A 15,019-nucleotide genomic window follows, 5' to 3' on the forward strand; every position below is an offset into this window, starting at 1 on the left:
TTATTCCTGTTCACTTAATCCCATGAATTATAGCCAGCATTATCCCATTTTACAGATGAGTAAACTGATGGACCATGTAGGTTTTTTTTTTTAACATCTTTATTGGAGTATAATTGCTTTACAACGGTGTGTTAGTTTCTGCTTTATAACAAAGTGAATCAGTTATACATATACATATGTTCCCATATCTCTTCCCTCTTGCATCTCCCTCCCTCTCACCCTCCCTATCCCACCCCTCCAGGTGGTCACAAACCACCTAGCTGATCTCCCTGTGTTATGCGGCTGCTTCCCACTAGCTATCTATTTTATGTTTGGTAGTGTATACATGTCCATGCCACTCTCTCACTTTGTCACAGCTTATCCTTCCCCCTCCCAATGTCCTCAGGTCAATGCTCTAGTTGGTCCCCGTCTTACCCCTAGGTTCTTCATGACCTTTTTTTTTCTTTCTTAGATTCCATATATATGTGTTAGCATATGGTATTTGTCTTTCTCTTTCAGACTTACTTCACTCTGTATGACAGACTCTAGGTCCATCCATCTCACTATAAATAACTCAATTTCGTTTCTTTTTATGGCTGAGTAGTGTTCCATTGTATATATGTGCCACATCTTCTTTATCCGTTCATCTGTTGATGGGCACTTAGGTTGCTTCCATGGCCTGGCTATTGTAAATAGAGCTGCAATGAACATTTTGGCACATGGCTTGTTTTGAATTATGGTTTTCTTAGGGTATATGCCCAGTAGTGGGATTGCTGGTTCGTATGGTAGTTCTATTTGTAGTTTTTTAAGGAACCTCCATACTGTTCTCCATAGTGGCTGTATCAATTTATATTCCCACCAACAGTGCAAGAGGGTTGCCTTTTCTCCGCACCCTCCCCTGCATTTATTGTTTGTAGATTTTTTGATGATGGCCATTCTGACCGGTGTGAGATGATATCTCATTGTAGTTTTGATTTGCATTTCTCTAATGATTAATGATGTTGAGCATTCTTTCATGCGTTTTTTGGCAATCTGTATATCTTCTTTGGAGAAATGTCTATTTAAGTCTTCTGCCCATTTTTGGATTGGGTTGTTGGTGTTTTTGTTACTGAGCTGCATGAGCTGCTTGTAAATCTTGGAGATTAATCCTTTGTCAGTTGCTTCATTTGCACATATTTTCTCCCATTCTGAGGGTTGTCTTTTGGTCTTGTTTATGGTTTCCTTTGCTGTGCAAAAGCTTTGAAGTTTCATTAGGTCCCATTTGTTTATTTTTGTTTCCATTTCTCTAGGAGGTGGGTCAAAAAGGATCTTGCTGTGATTTATGTCATAGACTGTTCTGCCTATGTTTTCCTCTAAGAGTTTGACAGTGTCTCGCCTTACATTTAGGTTTTTAATCCATTTTGAGTTTATTTTTGTGTATGGTGTTAGGGAGTGTTCTAATTTCATACTTTTACATGTACCTGTCCAGTTTTCCCAGCACGACTTATTGAAGAGGCTGTCTTTTCTCCACTGTATATTCTTGCCTCGTTTATCAAAGATAAGGTGACCATATGTGCGTGGGTTTATCTCTGGGCTTTCTATCCTGTTCCATTGATCTCTATTTCTGTTTTTGTTCCAGTACCATACTGTCTTGATTACTGTAGCTTTGTAGTATAGTCTGAAGTCCCATGTAGGTTTTTTAATTCTAGATTTGCCCTAGAGATGCCAGACCACCAGATAGCTGTATAATAAGATTCCAATTATTTATTTTTGAATTTAGTTAAAAGAAAAGAAAGCATGCTTTCTTCAAAGAGCATTTAAAATGACTTGAGTCTCTTTGTTTTGACCCTATTCAAAAGTATTACTGCTATTATACTTTAGTATTGTATTCTCAGCATAAGTTAAGGGACATTGAAAATTCTCTGTTGGATTTTCTATAGAGACAGTGCTGATGTTAATGTCCATGGGACCACACAGCGTTGGTTTTATGAAAGCCTGTAGGCCCTTTGCATTCTGTTCCTGGTTTAAGGTTATTTGAGCATGGACTTTGTGGAACCTGTAACTGATCATATTTCCTTCTATGCTTTGGCCTCTAGCAATCTCATATATTTACATCCTATCTTCTGTAACCGTACAGATTTAACTTGGTGCTTCTGCCTCTACCTTCATTTCCAATCCTTTGTTCCCCATTCACTTCAGTTTTCCTCATTCATTCATTTTATCCTGTTCTAGAGAATGACTTTCTGTAAAATTTTCTATAAGCTGCCTGAGTTCTTTTTATTTTTTTCGTAATGTCAGGTGGACCTAACCGACGAGCAACACAATGAATGTGAGCTCTCAGGCCAAGAGACGTCTCCTTCTTCTGTGATTTTTCTTTCCTTTCTTGAGACACACAGTTGTGGCAAAACAGTTTTGATTGGGTCTGTAGTGAGGTTGTTAATCTGTCAACTTTGTGGCCTTTAGAGTTTTAAAGCCAGGGATACGTTCTATCAATGTAGTATTATTCTAGAAGGGTTTGGTCAAAGCAAGTGATGGCCTTGCATTTGCTGTGAGGATGGTGGTATTTTAACAGTAGAGGGAGAGATGTAGTATCTTGAAATATCATTCTGGTAAAGTTTCTGTAGCTCTTGCACTTCTGACACTCTTGGCAGAATTAAGTAAGTGTTGCCATTGGGCTCTAGCGAAACCTTTCTCTTTCCTTTTTTCTTGTTCCTGAAAAGAACAAATGTACAGAATGAGCACATTTTAGGCAGTTCCCAAATGGGCTAGATCAGATCAGTTAGCCCTTGACATATTAAAAAAAAACCGGAAAAAGGGTTGACAGGTTAAAGTCATAGTCCCAGGGATGCAGAGGGAGATGGTCCAACAAAGGCCGACTTTGGCTATGTAATTAAAGGAGTTTGCAGTGATCTATGGGGCCAGTAGGTGAAAAGTCTTGGGACGGGGTTGGGGGGCAATTCCTGGCATGGAGGCAGAGTATGGAGGGGAAGTCAAGAGTTCAGTAAGAACCAGACCTGTTCGAAAGAAACAACGTTGGTCCACAGACTTGTGTCAAGTCAAACATTCCGGGGAGATACAGGGTGAAGTTGGAATCTATAATAAGTACTGACAGCCGTAAACTGATTTTAAACTCAAGTAGCCTTGGGAATTAGAAAGCATGCCATCTAGGGAGCTGCAATGGGTCTGAACTTTTTAAAAGAAGAGTGAGACCAGAATTGGCTTTGTTGCATCCCTGTGTGTTCGGGTCTGACCTAGGCTTAAAAAAAATTTTTTTTTGTTAAATTTGGAAATAATTTCACAATTACAGAAAAATGTAAAAGAATGAGAATATACAAAAAATACTCTATGCCTTTTACTTAGATTCACCTATTGCTACTATTTTATCACATTTGCTTTATCATTTGTGTATTCTGTCTCTCTGTGTATATGCATGGGTACACACACACATATGCTGCAGGTACATATACATATGTATATGATTTGTTTTTCCTGAATCATTTGAATGGTGCGTGTAGCTTAGCCCTTTATACCTAAATATTTGTAGTCCCTGAGTGTAGTCCCTGAGAATAGGTAATTTCTCTTACATAGCCATCGGAAAGTTATCAAATAAATTTAACTTTGAAATAATATTTTTACCTAATTTGCCATCCGTATTCAAATTTGTCAGTTGGCTCACTCATTTCTTTTGTAGCATTTCTTTTCTCGCTAGTAAAGGAGGATCTGGTACAAGCATTGCATGTAGTAGTTGTACCTGCTTTGTTTCTTTTTCTTTTTTTTTTTTTGCGGTACGTGGGCCTCTCACTGTTGTGGCCTCTCCCGTTGTGGAGCACAGGCTCCGGACGCACAGGCTCAGCGGCCATGGCTCACGGGCCCAGCCGCTCTGCGGCATGGGGGATCTTCCCGGACCGGGGCACGAACCCGTGTCTCCTGCATCGGCAGGCGGACTCTCAACCACTGCGCCACCAGGGAAGCCCTGTTTTGTTTCTTTTAATCTAAAGTATTTCCACAGCCCCTCTTTGTCTTTGGTTATGCCAGTTTTGAAGAATAGACTTTCTCCGCATTTTTATATGCATGTTCTGATTACATTCCTGGCCAGGATGCTGCATGATAATGATGTGGTCTTCTCTGGGGTATCACCGGATACCCATTTGCTCGTCTTTGCTAATGTTAATTTTGATAACCTCATTGAGGTGTGGTTCAATGTCTCCATCGTATGATCACAAATTTTCCTCTTGCAACTACAAACAGCAAGTGAGAAGACACTTTAAGACCTACGAACGGCTTGCTTCTCATCGAAAAATTTCCCTGGATTTAGCATTTATTGATGATTCTTGTCTGGCTAAGGTTTACTCTGATGGCTGCAAAATGTGTTTTTATACTCTACCACTTCCTCTGTATTTACCAGATAGTATCTGTTCTACTGTCAACAAGACAGCCTTCCCTTCTTCCCCCACTTGTTTATCTGTCTGTTTTCAGTATGGGTTCCCATTTTTTCAGTGGTTTATTATTTATTTACCTTCCTTAAATTACATTGGTGTTTAAGCTGTTTCAGAATTGGCCAGTGAGAGCTCCTCCAAGTTGGCATTTGTATCCTTGTGACATGCCCCTATCACTGGTGCTGGTTTTGAGTACTTCATTACTTTCTGGAACAACAAGATATGTTGAACTCATCTTATACCTGCCATGCCCCATTTCTGGAATCACCCACTTCTCCAGGAAACCCTGGGTCCTTTTACTGAGGAGTGGTAGTAGAAACCAAAATCTAGGTATTTAGGTGTCATGTTGTCATTGGGTTATCTTTGCTCCTTGACCTGTTCAGTGGACAGAGCTGGGAAGTCATATGCATATAAACGCATGTATACACCTACTCATATACAGACACATGTATATTTTATAAACCACGAATTTACCCTGAAATCTCCAATTTCCAGTCTGTCCCATAGTTGTCTTTCCTGTCCTCCCTCTTTGCATAGTTTAATGTCTCTTCTTGAATAGTGAGACTCTTGGCTCCCAAGAACGTTAAAGAATTTACGTCCTTGTCCAATCTTATAATACATCTAAAATAGTTTTATAATTGCTTTGCCCATAGCACCACCCAAAAAAGCCTACTAAAAAGAGTTTGAGGTTTGTTTTTAGCTCCCCCTGCCCCAATCCTGTTCAAGACCGAGGGTAAACAGTCAAAGTGTTCCTAAGCTATTCATATTTGTTCTTTTTCTCCCACCCTTTCAGTGCTTGTGCTTATGATGCGTCTCTGACATACAATTGGATTCATTTGTTTCCATCCACTTGCAGTTTTAGCATTTCCCCCACTTCCTGTCCCTGTTAACTTAATGTTACTTTCTTCATATATGTAGAGCATGAATAGGCTTCCAAATTTGGAAATTAAACAAAAAGCTGTACTCTGAGAAGTATCACCCTTTGCCTTGTCCTTCTACCTGGTCCGTCCATCATTCTACGACCCAGGATCTCCCCGTGTAGAAAAACAGCTTCATTGTTTTCTGCTGTGTTTGTCCTGTTTCTTTTTGTAAAGATCAGCAGTTAAGTCTCCTCCTTTCTTACATGAAACTAGCATGCTGTAGATTGAGCTAGGCTTCCTAAGTGCCCAAATTTCATTGATCTTCCAAATCTTACACACTTGGTGGTGGTCTTCCTATTTTACTGATGTGGAAACTAAGATCCCTGGTCTGTACTATTGCAGACCTTTTTGCCTTGTTGACAAATGGCCTGTTTTCAGTGCTTTGTAGTTTGAATGAAGCTGATTAAGATGCCCTAAATTACGAATCATCAGGTAGTAGCACATACAGTTTTTAATCCATAAAATTGCTGCCACTGAAACCCAAAGTCCTGTTTCTGGGAAGTCTACGCCTTCATCTGGTCGTTAAGGCTGGATTGTCTCTTTAGCCTGGAATTTCAGTGTCCTTAGCATATCACACAAGGCTTAAATCAGGGTGTGGCACCTGGCTGGGAGAGTTGTTTCTGACTTTTTGCTTTTTCTTTTTAAAATTGAGGTGAAATTCACATAACATAAAATTAACCATTTTAATATGTATAATTCAGTGGCATTTATTATATTCATGATGTTGTTCAACCATCACCACCATCTAGTTCCAAAACATTTTCATCTCCTCCAGAGGAGACCCCGTAACCATTAAAGAGTCGTTCCCCCCTCCCTGGCTTCCCCCAGCACCTGACAACCACTGATCTGCTCTCTATCTCTCTGGATTTATTTATTTTGGGTAGTTCGGAGGTAAATGGAATCACACACTAAAGTGACCTTTTGTATTTAACTTCTTTCACTTGGCATGTTGTTTGCCAGGTTCATCCACCTTGTAGCATGTATCAATCCTTCATTCCATTTTATGGTTGAATAATATTCCATTGTATGGTTACACCACATTTTGTGTATCCATTCCCCAGCTGATGGACCTCCAGGGGGATCGTGAGTGAAGTTGGGGAGAAAAGAGGCTTGTACCCTGCCTGTGCGCTGTGCTGCCTACTAGCCACGTGACCGTGAACGAGCTACAAAACTGGCTTGTGCCTCCCTTTCCTCATGTGTCAAATGAACCTAATGATAATATCTAACTCTTCAAGTGACTGAAGGATTGGCTAAGATAATATGTGAAAAGTTCATAGTATGGTGCCTGGCAAATAATGGGCCTTCATAAACATTAGCTGTTTTGCCATAGGATGGACTGAGCGTGGGTGGGGAGGAGAGAGAACACAACGTGCGTTATAGTAGGTGTTTTACCGTGCATTTGTTCTGTTGTAGCTGCTCAAACCTTTGTGCTTTGTTTAAAAACGAAAAGGCGTATCTGTTTTCTCTGCTTTGTGGTTTGGTGTTTTTGCCCCTCCCCCACTCCCTACCCCCACCCCCACCCCCCCTTCACTGAACGTGGGATTTTACATTTAGAAGCAGTTCAGTAGACAGAATGTCTGTAGTGGAATGTTACATAATTCACTTTTAGATTTGAAGAGCTCATTATAAAAAACCTGACACACTTCAGGAATATTAAATTACTGCAGATTGTGTGGAGCAAAGGAACATTATTGAAGCATTTCAGAATTCTAGGCGAGCCTGAATTTAACTGATAGGGCTTCACAGCTTTTACTGGGGAAAAATGATTTGAGTTGTCACATGGTTTCTGGCCCTAGAGGACTTTAATCTCCTTAATTACAAAGAAACGAATTTCCTAAATAATTTGGAGCTACTTCACAGCATTTGCTCAACCTCTGGCTTTTGGAAAATTAAAGGGGATGCCAGGGTCCTGGCTGTGGAATGTTCTCTCCGTACTGTAGCTTCCTTATGCAGGTTTTTATTAGAGACGATGCTGGTTTCCTTTCTTTACTGATATGAGGATGTACTTCAGGAATTCACAAGTAATGCTTATAACACTTGAACGCAATCACATTTTGTCAAACAAGTGACACTGGAGCTGCCCACAGAATAGGGAGAGGTTCTGTATTGTGGCTTACAAAGTCGAAGGAAAGAAAATGGCCCAAATCCAATCCAGTTCTATACATTGACTTTAAGAGTGCTTGAAATGGTGTAAAACCCATATTTCAGTTCACTTCGGTGTTGATGGATTAGGTACCTACTGTGTGCAAGACCAGCATCATGGAAATATCTTAGCTTCTACCATTTCCTACAGTTTGTCCTTAGAAAGCAGACTTAACCTGTCTTAGTTTCCTTCTCTGTGAAAGGAGGATAATAATATGAGGCTGTGTTGTGACCTTGTATTCCTGTGTTTGTAACACAGGAAACTGTTAGGGCCTAATATTTATTAAGTGCTTGCCAGGAGGTGTGCCCAGACACCCTTCCAAGCATGTTACATGTGTGATCACAATTTCCACAGCCACTCCATGAAGTTGATACTGTTATCCCCATTGTAAAGGTATAGAAACTGAGGCAAAGAGGGGTTGCGTAGCTTCCTCAATATCACATTGCTTGTAAATGGCTCAAACTACGAAGTTGGCCAAGAATCAGATCATAACACAAGTAAGGAGAGATTCTGTTACCCAGTCCAAGCTCATACTGCTCGCTGCACGACAGGCCAATAAATTGAGAGATGAGGTGTTGGGGCAAGGGATAGTGACTTTATTTGGAAAGCCAGCAGAGCAAGAAGATGGTGGACTAATGTCCCAAAGAACCATCTTCCCTGAGTTAGAATTCAGGCTTCTTTTATAATAAAAGGGGAGGGGTTGTGGCTGGTTGTTACAAACTTCTGGGTGTTTTAATCCTTTGTTCTTGCAGCTGTCCAGTGTAATTCAGGTCACCATGTTTCTGTAAACCTCCAACAAGGCAAATGTTAATCTCTGTTGTGCAACTTTTTATCTCTGTATGAATGGAAAAGTGTTATACCTTTAAAGGTCAGAGCCTTGAGAATGGCCTATCCTGTATATTTCAGGCTAAGACAACATTCTTAGCTTGTAGCAAAAGCAATAGAGTACGAAGGTTAAAGCAAGAGAAACAGATCCAATATGGAGTCAGATTTGTTCTTCCGTATTACAGTTCCGTTTAATGGAGGGATCAGAAAACCTTTCTGCCTAAGATACCTCTTTTGAACTGAACCTTGAGAATGTCAGCAGAATTGAAAAGAAAAATTCCATAGAAAGGTAACAGCACAAGGGAGGATTGGGAAGATGGGAAAGTGTATCACCTCCCTACTGGACTTAATGCATCCTTTTTTTATTTTGGTTGTTAATTTCAAGCCTCCTTGGAGATGCTGGTCCTTCTGCCTGAGATAACCATTTATTCATTTATTACACATGCATTTATTGAGTACCCATTGGTCCTTTCCCTTATCATCCATGTGACAGAGGCATCATTCTTCAAGATCCGACAGTGGAGAGCTGCTTCTCTGTGAAGCTTTACTGACTCTTTCAAGCAAAGGTGAAAGCTTGCTCCTTTGTAACCCAGTAGGCCCATTTTTTGTCTGTTTTCATTCTGGTCATGTGTATTGCAGTCCCCTACATGACTGACACCTCTGCTAGACTGAATTTCTTTGAGGACAGGAATCAGGCTTTGACTGTACTCTCCGCCTGCATGGTTGTGCCGTACACGTCTATTGACATGAATGAGCCAGCACGTGCACCTGGCCTATTGTAGGTTCTTAGGAGATATTTGTTGCAATGAAATGACTAGTATTATTAATAAAATTAATTATCTCTTGATATGACCAAGTCTTGGGACTCTGCCATCTCTCATGGAAAGTTGTCTTTTGAGGGCAAGAGGTTAGGAAGGGGGTGAGGGCTTCGTGGCATGGTGCAGATAGATGGCACAAAAGTGGCCGGAAAAGTTCTCATTTTCAACATACGGTTTCATGGACCCCATTCTAGGAAGATAATTTTCCATTTTCTTTAGTTGTAGCCTTAGATCCTCTACTTTAAGTACCTTCATTCAGGGCCAGTGTCCTCCTAAACAATAGTTTGTAAAACAGTTTGTTAAAAGCAAACAAAGAAAGCAGATATCTTTGGATAAGGTGTGAGTTTCCCCCTATTTAAGCCTTACTACAATTTATATGGCTTTTATAATTAGCCTTTCTACTTAAGCCATCTTTAATTGGCATGATCAAGAGATTTTGGTCCTTATTCTTTCTGAGCTGAAACTGGTGTTCAAGGTCAGCCTTTTCAGATGAAAAGGTTCTAGATCTGTGGCATGAGCTAAGAATTGGCTGCACAGTTTGAAGATCCATTTCCAGTAGCTTTATCTTAATATTCTTTAAAAATGGATAACTCCTGAAATGTTTATTTTCAACTGAACTCTCACATATAACTATCAGAGAGACGGTCGCTGGGAAAGACTGTTGGCTTGACACTGGGAACACGTTCATTCAATTTAAATGAAATCAAATGAGATAACGTATGTGAAGCAGGAGCTGAGGGCATAGGATATAGGAAATGTATAGTAAATACTGGCTGTAATTGAAGTGGTATTATTATCATTATTATCTCTTCCCAGCACAGTGTCTGAACTTAATAGTACCTAGTAGTGTGCAAGTCATATTTATTAAAGAAAGAAGGGCTGAAATGTGTGTCTGCCCGCCTCTTTCCTTTTCTTTTCCTCCCCACGTTAAATGCTTGTCTGCTCTTATAGCTGCGGGAAAAGCTGACATAAAAATGGGCTTGCTGGAAAGTTTCTCAGCCCCATTTGTCACCTTACCCTTGGAGCCCAGTTTTATGTCAACTCCACGTTCCCTCTGTTGCCTGCCAGTGAGGGACAGACCACAGGTCACTTGCCTATGATCTGCTTTAGCTGCCAAAGCTCTAGTCTGTAGGGCGCGGTCAGCTAACTGCTACGCGGCAGGAAGCTGAAATAAGCTGAGTCATCCTTCCTGTGGCCACTGCGCTTGCGTTTAAAGTAGCGACCTATCCGATGCTGGCTCACAAATCGCACCATCGGCGAAAGCCAATCACAGAGCGACACATGTTCTTAATCCCTATATAAGCAGACTGCTATAGGATTGCGGGGTCTTCCTTCCATCTTTCTTCAACCAAGCTGTGCTCCAATAAAGTGTGATACGAGAAGAATCTTGCGTGTGGCGGCTCGTTATTCTGCCGGTCAGAAACGGCTCGCCGCAAGTGGTGCCGAAACCCGGGAACTTCGCGCCCTGCATGGAGGACCGATTCAGAACTCGACACACGGAGTGGTAACCGTTGGTGAGTAGTCCAGTCAGGATCAAGATCCGATCTGGGTGCCATCAAGACTGACGAGAATTGTTGAAGAAAACTTCAGAGAAGATGCTGAGCTGGATGTTCCTGATGATTCTTAATCGAAGTCTTTGTATTAGTTGGAATTCCACAAAGGATTATTCAAATTGTGCAACTGAGTGCTGCCGGGCTGGAGCCCGTTGCCTTTGGAGATTTTGCCTCTTGGCTCTCTTCTGCCTTTTCCTCCTTTGGGGAGTGGGTGGGGGTAGGAATCTTTGGAGTCTGCTGTGTATTTGGGATTATGCTGTGTCTCTGGTTGGTCTGTCGTGTGCGCATCAGGGCACATCGAGATAGGGTCCTGCTCACTCAGGCACTTCTGGCTATTAAGGAAGGAGATTCTCCCGCAGCCTGGCTCTCCGCCCTGAATAATTCGAGATGATTGCCCTTGCACAGAGAGGCCTTGTCGCCATTGCACCTCTATAGGGAGTCATCCATTGTCCTGATTGCCCTTGCACAGAGAGGCCTTGTTGCCATTGCACCTCTATAGGGAGTCAGCCATTGTCCTGATTGCCCTTGCACAGAGAGGCCTTGTTGCCATTGCACCTCTATAGGGAATCAGCCATTATTCTGAGTCAGCCTTTGCACCCTGCAGCCCTTGTTGGCATTGCACGCAGGAAGGTGTCTCAGACATGCCAACGGAAAACTGCCCTCGAACAGTGAGCACATCATGAGGTGAACACTTGTACGGGCTACATTCCGCTTGGTGTTCTAATAAATAAAAAAGGGGGAGATGTAGGGCGCGGTCAGCTAACTGCTACGCGGCAGGAAGCTGAAATAAGCTGAGTCATCCTTCCTGTGGCCACTGCGCTTGCGTTTAAAGTAGCGACCTATCCGATGCTGGCTCACAAATCGCACCATCGGCGAAAGCCAATCACAGAGCGACACATGTTCTTAATCCCTATATAAGCAGACTGCTATAGGATTGCGGGGTCTTCCTTCCATCTTTCTTCAACCAAGCTGTGCTCCAATAAAGTGTGATACGAGAAGAATCTTGCGTGTGGCGGCTCGTTATTCTGCCGGTCAGAAACGGCTCGCCGCACTAGTCGAGCTTGGCTGACGTACGGGTGCCTCGTTGTTGGAAATGTCTCCATGGGCCTGCTCAGGAAATATGCCTGTGCTGTATCTTCTGGGTGACATCTAGTGCTTGACAATAAGAAACATGGAAAATAAAGAATTGGGTTTTGCTCCTCTTGAAAATCCAGAGTTTTAAAGATCTGTTTTGCATTACCTATTGTGAGTTCTGCGGATAAGGCCTCTCATTCTCTTGGTTGTATGAACCCTGTCGATGGCTTAGTGAAACCACGTGAACAGTTTATACACGGAGACCAAGGTTTTCCTGTTTCTGTATGTTTGACGGTTCCTTTTTTCCCTCCTAATTTCTAACTTCACCAGGGTGGTGATTCTGAATGTTCTCTTCCCTTGATTTGCAGCGCTCGAAAGGAGTGAATGGAATGTGCAGCTCGGGGTGTCATTTCTGAAGGGCGGAGTCGTTTTCTCGGAGAGGAGTCCTCAATGAGCCTGGCCGAGGCCCAGGATCTGTGTGAAGTGGACTAAGGATTTAGTAGGATGTCAACTGAGACAGAACTTCAAGTAGCTGTGAAAACCAGCGCCAAGAAAGATTCCAGAAAGAAAGGTAGGGCTCAATCTGTTCCTTTCCGAATGGCTACCTATTGTACAGGAATGAGTTTTTTTGTCTCTGGAACGGTATTTGGTACTATCTTTGTGATTGCATGTATTTTTAAATAATCACCAAGATTATTTGGTGTTTTTTGTATTCACGGTATTGTATTTTAATGGCTCGTCCTTATTCTCTGGGTAAAATCCAAAATTCTTTTCATAATATGCAAACAAAGCCCTTCCTGACCTGATTTCTACCCATCCCTCCAGCAACATCTCTGCCCAGATCTGCGCTGCCTCCCCACCCAACCCTGTTTGCCCTCCAGGCATTCTGTGTCTTGTAGTTCACCTTTGCATATACCGGTGATTCTCAAACTCCAGCCACACAGAAATCACCTAGAAGGCTTGTTGCAACACAGATTGCTGAGCCTCGTCCCCAGAGTTTTTGGTTCACCAGCTCTGGGGTGGGGCCCAAGATGCGTTTATAACAGGTTCTCAGGTGGTGCTGATGCTGGTGGTTCAGAGACCAGACGTTGAGAACCCCTGGACTGTCACTTCAGCCTGAAATACTTCTGTTGCTCTCCGCTTTTTCTTAACACTGACTCCTACTTATTCTTCAGATTTGAGCTTAGTGGGGCCTCCTGGAGGGCCTTCCCTTACTCCCCAAATTGGGTTATTTGCTTTTGTTTGTTTTCTTTCATTAGCACTTTGTTAGTAGCTCACTTTCTTAGAAACACCCTGTTTTTTTTTTCCCCCTGTGTCAGCTATACTATACAGTCCTTCAGAGCTGGATCCCTTGTTCACCCTTTTAACTCCCAACAATTGGAAGGTGTCTGACACAGAGGAGGCACATAGGTATTTGGTAGAGAAGACTGGCATGCACAGTGTGATAATAAAATAATTCTGTCACTGTTCACGATTTTTGGAGAATTTGTTCCTATGGCTTTATGACCATGTCTTTCATTAAGTTCGTCTCCTTGTTGGAATTAGATGTAAGCAACTTGTTGCTCTGTGTGTAGGGGTGTGTGTGTGTATGTGTGGTGTGTGTTTTCTCCCTGTGGTTTCAGTTCTTTCCCTCCCCTGTCTTTAAAACTGCATGGAAGAGGATTAATACAACTCTCTTTCAGGTCTTGAAATCTGTCAGTATGGGCCTGCAAACAGGATGCCATTGGTTGCTTTGTATAGGCAGTGATTTGTTTGAGACGTTGCTGTGCCTGCCCAGTCATGTCTTCTGATGGCATTTGTCTGATACTCCATGGGAAGCAAGGGACATAAATGTAATACATAGGCAGCTCTTGGACAGCCAGAACCCCAGAAAGGACTAGAAATTTTGCTTTAGCTGTTGATTTGAAGCACAAATATTTTGGAAGCAGTCTATTTTATCCCCTGAAACCTAATGTAAACCTTGTTTTTTATGCATCATGGACTAAGAATAATAGAAGGAAGGCACGTGTGTGAGAGAACAGGTCTTGGGAGAACTGCTACATGGGGGAAAAAAAAAAGATTGCAGAGCCCAGTACGTACTAGAATTCAAATGCTTTTTCACTGGAAACTGACAAGTTATATTTTTGCTTCAAATTTAACCTTTCCACTGAACTTGTGCTCTTGAATGCTTAATGCATTAAAAATTGTACTTAGTGCGTATCTTTTCATTCTTAATTTTAACATGCAAAACCAGAAGCATTCTAAAGAGAGGATTCAGATTTTTCAGAACATTGGCTTAGTTGAGAACTTGGAATGGGACTGTGAAGGTGACCTTCATGTCCTTAGTAGCTCTAAAATCAGCACAGCACCTATGCAAGGAGTGTCCTCTAGTGAGTGGCTAATACCATAAAGTCTGGGCAGGCAGACCTGGGTTCAGATTCTGGCTATATCACTTCCTAACTGTGTGACCTCAGAATGTTACTTCACCTCTCTGAGCCTCGTTTCCTTTCCCATAAAATGAAGATGTAATATTACAGAGCTCAAAGGCTCACTAGGAAGATTAATTGAAATAAGGCAAATATAACAGTATAGAACTTGGCATATGTTAAAAACTCTACAAAGTTTACATGTGTTCCTCTTCCGCCTTCCCCCTCCTTCTCTTCTCCTTACTTCTTCTCATCCCCTTCATTCCCTGTCATCTTTCTCCATCTTTCCCACCTCTCCCTTCTTTGTCCTATTTCTCTTCTCCCTTTTTCACTCTATCCTCCTTCTCTTCCTCATCTTCATCAGAATCATCACATTGTTTTCTCTTACCTAAGGGGATCTTAAAAAGTATACAGCTGATTTGTCCCAGAGCAAGATTTTACAATTATTTGTAATTATGCAACAGTGACAGATAGTTTTTTTTCTTGATACCCTTGTCTGGACCAAGGCAGCAGGAAATCACACACGTACATTAAGAAGAGAGAATGAGAATGTGCTTGGTAACAGGATTAATTCATTTCCTGTCCTTTAGTTTTGGCTGTGGGATAGTAAGTATTCCATTAAACAAATATTGCTAACTGGGTGAAAATAAGTAGAACTTTGAAAGGAAATAAGCAGTTTATATATCGATCTTGAATCTTGAATTCAATAGTCTTACTGAACTCTTTTGCTAATACTTTCTCTAACCCCTCTTTGATTTTCTATTGAGGCAATATGTAACCTCATAAGTAAGTTTCTGGCTTCCTCTTCAATCCTTAAGTACTTGTTCTTTTTCTTTATCTTATTCCATTGGTTGGGTCTGTCATTATAATATCTAGTAGAGAGTAGG

The 15,019-nt window shown here is 41.7% G+C and overlaps 1 protein-coding gene across 1 annotated transcript in view; it reads left to right on the plus strand.

Annotated features, from left to right (window-relative positions):
• Nucleotides 1–15,019, plus strand: part of DAB1 (DAB adaptor protein 1) — a 402,931-nt gene that overhangs the window by 126,646 nt on the left and 261,266 nt on the right. The window contains exon 2 of the mRNA XM_033865974.2: nt 12,096–12,298. Within this exon, the coding sequence (XP_033721865.1) occupies nt 12,232–12,298 (67 nt within the window). The 5' untranslated portion in view covers nt 12,096–12,231. The remainder of the gene's footprint in view (nt 1–12,095; nt 12,299–15,019) is intronic.

Source organism: Tursiops truncatus, chromosome 1, assembly GCF_011762595.2.
Source record: "Tursiops truncatus isolate mTurTru1 chromosome 1, mTurTru1.mat.Y, whole genome shotgun sequence".
Classification (NCBI taxonomy): Eukaryota; Metazoa; Chordata; class Mammalia; order Artiodactyla; family Delphinidae; genus Tursiops; species Tursiops truncatus.